Consider the following 9,395-nt stretch of genomic DNA (forward strand, 5'->3'; position numbering starts at 1 on the left):
TGTCACCTGGGCCTACGGGGAGGTCTTGGAGCTGCAAACCGGAGACTGCAGTCCTGTAACTGGGGATCTCAGTGTCTCCCTGCTGTGCCTCTGCCAGCGCTGCATAGTTCACCCCCTGGGACAGGGCCTGTATGGTCGGTCTGCAAAGTGCGTCCGCCACGATGTTGTCCTTTCCCGAGACATGCCGGATGTCCGTCGTGTACTCGGAGGTGTAGGACAGATGTCGCTGCTGGCGGGACGACCAGGGGTTGGATACCTTCATGAACACAAAGGTAAGCGATTTGTGGTCTGTGAACGCGGTGAAAGGCCTACCTTCTAAGAAGTACCTGAAATGCCAGATTGCCAGGTATAGTGCCAATAGCTCCCGGTCGAAAGCACTGTATTTGAGTTCAGGTGGTCGTAGGTGTTTGCTGAAGTACGCCAGGGGTTGCCAGCGGCCCTCGATGAGTTGTTCCAGCACTCCATCGACTGCTGTGTTAGATGTGTCCACCATGTGGGCAGTAGGAACGTCCGTTCTGGGGTGTACTAGCATCGCGGCGTTTGCCAAGGCCTCTTTGGTTTTAACGAAAGCGGTTGCAGCCTCTTCGTCCCAGGTAATGTCCTTGCCCTTACCCGACATTAGAGTGAACAGGGGTCGCATGGTTCGGGCTGCTGAGGGGAGGAAACGGTGGTAGAAATTCACCATACCCACGAATTCTTGCAGGCCTTTGATTGTGTTAGGTCGGGGGAAGTTGCGGACTGCGTCTACCTTGGCGGGCAGCGGGGTTGCCCCGTCTTTAGTAATCCTGTGGCCCAGGAAGTCGATGGTGTCGAGTCCGAACTGGCATTTGGCTGGGTTGATTGTAAGGCTGAATTCGCTCAGGCGGGAGTAGAGCTGGCAGAGGTGGGACAGATGCTCCTGCCGACTACTGCTGGCTATGAGGATGTCGTCCAAATAGATGAATGCAAAGTCCAGGTCGCGTCCCACCGCGTCCATTAGCCGCTGGAAAGTCTGTGCGGCATTCTTTAGACCAAACGGCATTCGGAGGAATTCGAAAAGTCCGAACGGGGTGATAAGTGCTGTTTTGGGGATGTCGTCCGGATGTACAGGGATTTGATGGTATCCCCGGACGAGGTCTACCTTGGAAAAGATCCTTGCGCCGTGTAGGTTTGCTGCGAAGTCTTGAATGTGTGGCACAGGGTAGCAGTCTGGCATTGTAGCCACGTTCAGTCTGCGGTAGTCACCGCATGGTCTCCAGCCCCCCATTGCCTTGGGCACCATGTGAAGGGGGAGGCCCATGGGCTGTCGGACCGTCGTATGATCCCCAATTCCTCCATCTTCTTGAACTCCTCCTTCGCCAGTTGGAGCTTGTCCGGGGGAAGCCTTCGAGCACGGGCGTGGAGGGGTGGTCCCTGAGTCGGGATGTGGTGCTGTTCTCCGTGTCTGGGCATGGCTGCCGTGAACTGCGGTGTCAGTACTGATGGGAAATCCGCCAGGACCTTGGTGAATTCATCGTCGGACAGCGTGATGGAGTCCAGGTGTGGGGCTGGCAACTGTGCTTCACCCAGGGAGAACGTTTGAAAAGTCTTGGCGTGGTCTAATCGCTTCCCTTGCAGGTCGACCAGCAGGCTGCAGGCTCGCAGAAAATCCGCTCCCAGGTGTGGTTGGGCCACGGCGGCCAGTGTGAAGTCCCACATGAACCGGCTGGAGCTGAACTGTAGCCGCACCGTGCGGGTGCCGTAGGTTCGTATTTTGTTGCCATTTGCGGCCCTCAGGGTGGGTCCCGGTTCTCTGTTGCGGGTGTCTTAACTTGTTGGAGGTAAGACGCTGATCTCCGCTCCGGTGTCGACCAAAAAGCGGCGTCCCGACTGCTTGTCCCAGACATACAGGAGGCTGTCCTAATGGCCAGCCGCCGTAGCCATCAGTGGCGGCTGGCCCTGGCGTTTCCCGGGAATTTGCAGGGTGGTCTGCAGCGGCGGGCCTCTGTGCCCCACCGCTGGTGGTAGAAACACCATTGTTCGTTGGGCTCCTCACTCCCGTCGCCGGGTTTTGTAGGCTTTGCTGCCGGGCTTGGTCTGGTCTGTCGTTGGGCACGCGGCTTGGTGATCTGTGCGACGGATGCCCCTCTCTCTTTCCTGGCATTCCACAGCACATCTGCTCGGGCCGCCACCTCCCGGGGGTTGCTGAAATCTGCGTCGGACAGCAGCAGGCATATGTCCTCGGGCAGTTGCCCTAGGAACGCCTGCTCAAATATGAGGCAGGGTTTGTGTCCTTCAGCCAGGGCCAGCATCTTGTTCATTAATGCTGATGGCGGCCTGTCTCCCAAACCATCCAGGTGCAGTAAGCGGCGTGCTTGTTCGCGCCGTGAGAGTCCGAAAGTCCTTATGAGCAGGGCTTTGAATGCTGTGTATTTGCCGTCCTCCAGGGGCGACTGTATAAACTCCTCAACTTGTGCAGCTGTCTCCTGGTCGAGTGAGCTCAGCACGTAGTAGTATCGAGTGGACTCCGAGGTTATCTGCCAAATGTGGAATTGTGCTTCTGCTTGTTCGAACCATAATTGGAGTCGCAGCGTCCAGAAGCTTGGCAGTTTTAACGAAACTGCGTGAACAGATGCAGCGTCGGTCATCTCTGGTCCAAATATCGTTTGGGCCGTCGGGGTCACCAGTTGTAGCGGTGTGCTACACACAGCGCTAGAATAACCACACGGAGTCGGTGAGTTAGAGTTGCGATGAAAGACATTTATTCAGACTTCGCGGCCTGCTTTAAAGCCTTCCCGTTCCCGCCCTCCCTGGGGCGGGACTGCTGTGGGGAATGCATATTCCCAGACCCTTTCTGCGTGCGGGATTTTCCCCCTGCTGGTGAAGATGGCCTGGCGCCCTTTTTGGGGCCAGCCCTCTGCCTGCGCGCGCTGTTGTGAGCCGGTTCATGTGTGCCAGAAAGTGGGTCGCCACACACCCTTCTTTTCCTTGTTAGGGAGAGGGAGAACATGTGATATGTCAAATTACCGGGTGAACGAGTAGTCCTTGGGGCACTGCAAGTCTGTGTTTTTATTGATGCTTTGCTGCATGTTTGAGAGTTCAGTGGAGGGCGCTGATGCTTTTTTGCTGGTGGGGGAGCTTGCCGAGCATTTACATATTTTTTATAATTTCCAGCAATTGATATATTTTGTACCTCATAATTCCAACATTATTGTAGTTTTATTTCCTGTATAAGTTCACTAACTTTTGTCTGCTCCTGTTCCAGGCACCTAAACAAGCCCTCTCTCAGCCTGCAGCATCAACATCTGTGTCTCTTGGTCGTCACTCTCTCACAACCATTCCTTTTGATCTTTCCACCTTCTCTGTTCTCAAACATGTTTGATTTCTTTCTTTATTTTTCCATAATTCTAATGGAAGGTTATGACCTGAAGCATGCTCCCTGACCTGCTTAGTATTTCCAGTACTTTCTGTTTGTATACCCAAGTTCAGGATTGTTCTCTGCTCTGAAATGAAATATTTAACAAAATTAAATCTATATTTGGTCTTCTCAATGTGCATTGACTTGCTAGTTATAGTAGTATTATATTTTCATACTTCATTGGTAGCACTTTATGTAAAGGTAGAATTTTAAGTTTTATCCATTGGCTCTACTGGTATATCCCATTGTAGACATTATTGAAAGCAGGTTCTGCTATAAATGTAGTCAAGAGTTGTACTTGAATGATCCCCTGATGGGGTATTTTGGCAGATCAGCTGAATTCAATGCTTGCAGCAGAGGTACACTTATTAGGTGTAAATTTTTTGGTAAAAGTTATCATAACCTCCAGAAAACTGAACGGAAATAAGGAAAACTTAGTATGTTAATAAACAATTAGGAATCTTATTCTCTTGTAGTCTTTCAGGTTACCTAATTGTCCTTGTAATTATTTACAGTGGAACACTACTTGTATGAAAATGAAACATTTATCCACAAGTTTAAACCCTTTATCGGGTCTTTTTAATAGTAAGTCATACAGAAACAGTAGATATAGTTCTCCACACCATGCGCATCTCTCTTGCACAGATACATATGTTCCTGGGCAATTATATGATCTCTCTTCCATGGCTTCAATTAAGTAAAGGCCCCTGTAACATCCTTAAAAATTTTTAATAATATTTAACTAAATGAAGTCCTTAGTGATCTCAGTTTGAAAATTCATATGATGATTGCTCATAGGGCAGTTAATGCATTTTCATTGGAGAATAATTTATTGGCTGAGGTGTCAAAATATAAATTAACATGGTTTGTTGAGAAATGCACAGAGCAATGCAATAAATTTCTGTAACACAAGAGATTCTGCAGATGCTGGAAATACCTGCAGGTCAGACAGTGTCTGGAAATGAATAAACAGTTGACATTGAATCCTGATGAACTGTTTCAGCTCAAAACGTTGACTGTTTATTCATTTCCATAAACACTATCCCGTAATGTCAGTAGGGCTAAATGTATAAAAGATATTTTGCTGATGGCGACCTACTCCCTACACAGAAGTTCAATGGCAGGTTTTCGGACGAAATGGAATTGGCACAATTGCTTTGTAATTTTGATTCTACTTAGAAAACTTTATTGTTTCTACAATTAACGGTGTATTTTCCATGTAACCTGTTTTGCAGATTTTGACACTAAGCCATTGCCACCAGTACCAACAAGTCAGGAACCAGACTCTGCGGCCGATGATGTCTGAAGGTCTCGGCGGTCTGAAGGTCGTGATTCTCTTTAAACAGAAAAAATTGTATGTATAGTCACGACATAAAAAAAGTTGTTTTATGAAATCAGGAAAGACCTGTGGGACCTACCACTAAGAAGAAAAAGAATTGAATATTGCTCCAGAAATTGATCCTTTGTACTGAAAAACACTGGCATGTTAGCAATGCAAAACATGACAGACCTTGAGGAAAGTTTTTTACAGATCTACTGAAAACTGGCAGAATAAAATAGTTGCAACAAAAATCAGTTTTAATATAGTACAAACCACCATGAAGTCTTCGGAGCTTAATGGAGATAGAAGAGACTGGAAATGCTGGAAATCGGGAGCAACACAAAGTTGGAGGAGCTCAATAAGTCAGGCAACGTCAATGAAGGGAAAATGTATACACACCTTTGAACTGTTGGGCTGCTTCTGGTTAAGCTCCAATAACTACTTTAAGATGTCATTAAAGTGATTCATTCTCAGCAAACAGAAATCACATCTATGTTGATTATGGTCAAGTGAAGAATTGTTACAGTTGGAACTTGGGCTTCCCATTCTGAGATGGCGATATATGTTTTTGCAGAGAGCACTTTTTAATACAGGTATGTTGGTGGTCACTAAAGGTATATGTGTAATTTAAGCTTTATCTTCATAACTGAAGAGTCCATTTTACTCTACAATCAAGAGTTTTCAGAGACTATCTGATACCTTTACACATCTGTCAAAGATGTCTTCAAGCACTTTAGTTTGCAAGCACTTTACATACCTTGCAAAATAAAGAATCATTAAGTTTCAGAAAACACTAGTTTTTAAAAGGATTCCTGTTAAATTGCTTTGTATTATAAAGCACCATATGGGTTTAAATTGTAAAATTGAAATTTCATTTGAATAAACTTTTTACTTTCAAAACTACTGTATTTAGAATCCAATGAGATGTTGAAAATACCCATGATTGTCACTTCAGTTTGAGAGTAATGAGATAGTTTGCTTGTATTTTCTGAGAAAGAAGTTGTTAACATCACAATTACAATCAGCTGGACAGTATATATTATGTCATGAATTGTTTTTATTCCACTTTTCCAATATCCCTTTCTGTATGTATTTTTAAACTACATCAATCACAAAGCTATTGAACAGTTGTATATTCTCATACAGTAACTGAATCCTAATGGTTTTTCTTCAATGAAACATTTAACATTCAAGCATTGTTTCATCAGTTAAAATGATCACAACAAATCCAAATATATTTCAGTGCAAGATAACATTTTTCAAATGCAGTTGGTGCTTAGTTAGATTTTGTACATCTCATAAATTTATAAATTTTGAAGTTTTCATGAATTTTGTTTTTCTGAAACCGTACAGTAGATGAGTCCCAACCCTTTAAATACTGTCTTCTCCCAATAATACAACCTGGTTCACCTGAAGACATTGTTTCATATTTAGAGTACAAATGTCAGCAACCATCAGGTATCTTGCTGAGTAGGGACGTTATATGTTATAAGCCTAAACATATTTTTGTCACACAAATACCTAGCTGATATGAATGAACAATTGCAACATTGCAACTCAAACCAGAGCTGTTGTCCAAAATTCACACTTGAAATCCCATGGATAGTTCTCAAATAATTCCCTGTGCTCTGGCATCACTTGCTTTACCTTCCCCTCTCACTGATCCACATATTTGTCATGATCTAGGGCTTAATCTGTGACTTGTTTGTACAGAATACAACTAATACAGTGGCATGCAAAAGTTTGGGCACCTTGGTCAAAATTTCTGTTACTGTGAATAGCTAAATAGTAAAATGTCTTGTACTCAGAAACTGATGTCTGATATGTTAATAGGTTATTAGTAACCTTCAGGGCTCAATTTCTTAATTGAAAATTTCATGATGTTTTTGAAATAAAAGAATTACTCTTAAAAGCGCTGGAGAGTGTTTTCTCTATATTTATAAGTTTGGAGACTGATGTCTTTTTGCCCCTAAAATGAAGACTATTCAGAAAACATCTCTGAAGATCACTATCAAGTTTCCTGAATCAACTCCAAATTACATTCCCATTTCATCACTTACAAGATAATGGATTTTGCTGTTAGACAAAGGAGAATCGGTTGATGTTGTGTACTTGGATTTTCAGAAGGTGCCACAAGTGAGGCTGCTTAACAAGGTGCAAGCCCATAGTAGTACAGGGAAGATTCTAGCATGGATAAAGCAGTGGCTGACTGGCAGAAGGCAAAGATTGAGAGTAAAGGGTGTCTTTTCTGACTGGCTGCCGGTGACTAGTGGTGTTTCACAGGGGTCTGTGTTGGGACGGATTCTTTTTACGTTATATGTTAATAATTTGGATGATACAATTGAGGATTTTGCAAAGTTTGCAGACAATACAAAGATAGGTAGAGCAGCAGGTAGTTCTGAGGAAGTAGAGAGGCTACAGAAGGACTTGGATTTGGAGAATGGCCAAAGAAGTAGCAAATGGAATATAGTGTCAGGAAGTGTATGGTCATGCACTTTGGTAGAAGAAATGAAAGGTTTGACAATTTTCTAGAGAGGAAATAAAAGCACCTGAGGTGCAAAGGGACTTATGCAAGATTCCCAAAAGATTAATTTGCAGGTAGAGTCTGGTAAGGATGTAGCAATCATTTTAAGAGGGATAGAATATAAAAACAAGGATGTAATGTTGAGCCTTTATAAAACATTGATGAGGCCTCACTTGTAGTATTGTGAGCAATTTTGAGCCCCTTATAGAAAGGATGTGCTGGAGCTGGAGAAGGTTCATGAAAATGATTCCAGGTTTGAGGGGGTTGTCATATAAGGAGTGTTGAATGGGTCTGTGCCTGTCTTCACTGGTATTGAGAAGAGTGAGGGGTGACCTCATTGAAACCAATCGAACGGTGAAAGGCCTTGATAGAGTGGATGTGGATAGAATGTTTCCTCTGGTGGGACAGTCTAAGAACAGAGGACACAGCCTTGGAATAAAGGGGTGTCTTTTTAGAACAGAAATGAGATTTCTTTAGCCAGAGAGTGGTGAATCTGGAATTCGTTGCCACAGGCAGCTGTGGAGGCCAAGTCTATATGTATACTTAAGGCAGAGGTTGATGGAATCTTGATTGGTCAGGGCATTAAGAGATATGTGGAGAAGGCAGGAGATTGGGGCTGAGAAGAAAAATGGATCAGCCATGAAATGACAGCAGTCTTGATGGGCCAAATGGCCTAATTCTACTTCTATGTCTTAAGGGTTTATATCTGGACTGAGACTTATCATTGGCAATGCAGAAATACCACTGCTGTAGTAGCAGTTAATGTAGATAATGCTGTTCCTTGCACATAATTTTAAAATATTTGCAGCTATCCTTGTATTCAAGACCTTGTTGTTCCTGTTATATTCTCTGATCCCTGATTGATTCTGTTGCTTTTACAAGACGTCCATGGGAGCATTAGTTGATGCATTTTAAGACAGTCACCCTTGTGATATGAAAGGAACGCCAGATAATACTGTTGAGGTTAAAATATTTATCCTGTGACATCCTTCCAAGGTATGAAACTTTGTCCCTGTCCATGTTCTCATTAATGTGTGGGCCGCTTGGTAATTTAATTATTCATTAATTGTTTACAAAAAAATGTGCATCACCCAGTTATACTCAATTGTTTACTGCAAGTGGGACATGTTGTTCACTTGATCCTGGACCACTTCCCAGCAAAATCATGAAGAAGGCATACCAATGGCTCCATGTTGTTAGGAGTTTGAAGAGACTTCGTATATCACCAAAGACTCTTGCAATCTCAATAGATCTGTAGTGGAAAGCTTGGTATGGATGCTCCAATGCACAGGATTGCAAGAGGCTATCGGCTCAGCCGCCTTTATCATGGGCACAGCCTCCCAGCAGTAGAGGACATATTCAAGAGGCAACGCCTTAACAAGGTGGCATATCATCAAGGACCCTTGCTATCTGGTGCATGTCCTTTCGCTACTACCATAGAGGAGGAGAAACAGGACTTTGAAGACCCACACAATGATTTAGGAGCAGCTTATCCCATGCAAACGTTACGTCTTTCACTGTTCTGTTGCTGTAAAACACCAAATTTCATGTCATATAAGATGGTGTTACAGGGCAGATGGTGTTAAAGATGCAATGATTTCCCCTAAACTTTCCAAGAAGTACAATATCCCCACTGATCATAGGGAATCCTCGCCTATTCACAAAGGACCATTTAGGATGGCGGCCAAAGTCCCAAGTCCTTGCATCCACAAGATACAGTGGTCCAAGGTAAACTCTGTATAAACTGACCGCTAACTTGTCAGCTCTCATTGGCCTCAACGGTCATCTGGTAAATGACAGAACGGAAGCAGAAACTAGTCATTCTCCGCGGTGAGGAGTTGTTTATCCTCAAATCCCCTACTCCCTCGTAATTTAAAAAACAGAACTGTTCGGGCGATCTGGAGAGGAGCAAGTGGTAAAATCCGGAGAGAGCTCCTGCGCTCCGGTGTCGTCAGTCCCTAGCTCTAACAGATGGGTGGGTTGTGACAACCCCGACCATGGCTCCGATGGGGAGAAACTGCACTACATAGAAGCAGGAAGGTGATTGGGGCGAGGCGGGCGAACGGTCCGAGGGCGGGCAGCCGGGCCGTCCAGTTGGGGGCGCCCGAGGCCGCGGCCCGCCACGATGCAAGGCTCTGCAGGCGGTGTGAACGGCTCCCGATTAGCTTCACTTC

General features: G+C 44.6%; 1 protein-coding gene across 1 annotated transcript in view; it reads left to right on the forward strand.

The window, feature by feature from the left end:
• The window catches only part of LOC134348717 (ADP-ribosylation factor-like protein 13B), a 32,570-nt gene extending 26,026 nt beyond the window's left edge, over positions 1-6,544 (forward strand). Inside the window, exon 8 of the mRNA XM_063052523.1 lies at positions 4,612-6,544. Coding sequence (XP_062908593.1) covers positions 4,612-4,682 — 71 coding nt within the window. The 3' untranslated portion in view covers positions 4,683-6,544. The remainder of the gene's footprint in view (positions 1-4,611) is intronic.
• Positions 6,545-9,395: the final 2,851 nt, after the last annotated feature.

Source organism: Mobula hypostoma, chromosome 6, assembly GCF_963921235.1.
Source record: "Mobula hypostoma chromosome 6, sMobHyp1.1, whole genome shotgun sequence".
Classification (NCBI taxonomy): domain Eukaryota; kingdom Metazoa; phylum Chordata; class Chondrichthyes; order Myliobatiformes; family Myliobatidae; genus Mobula; species Mobula hypostoma.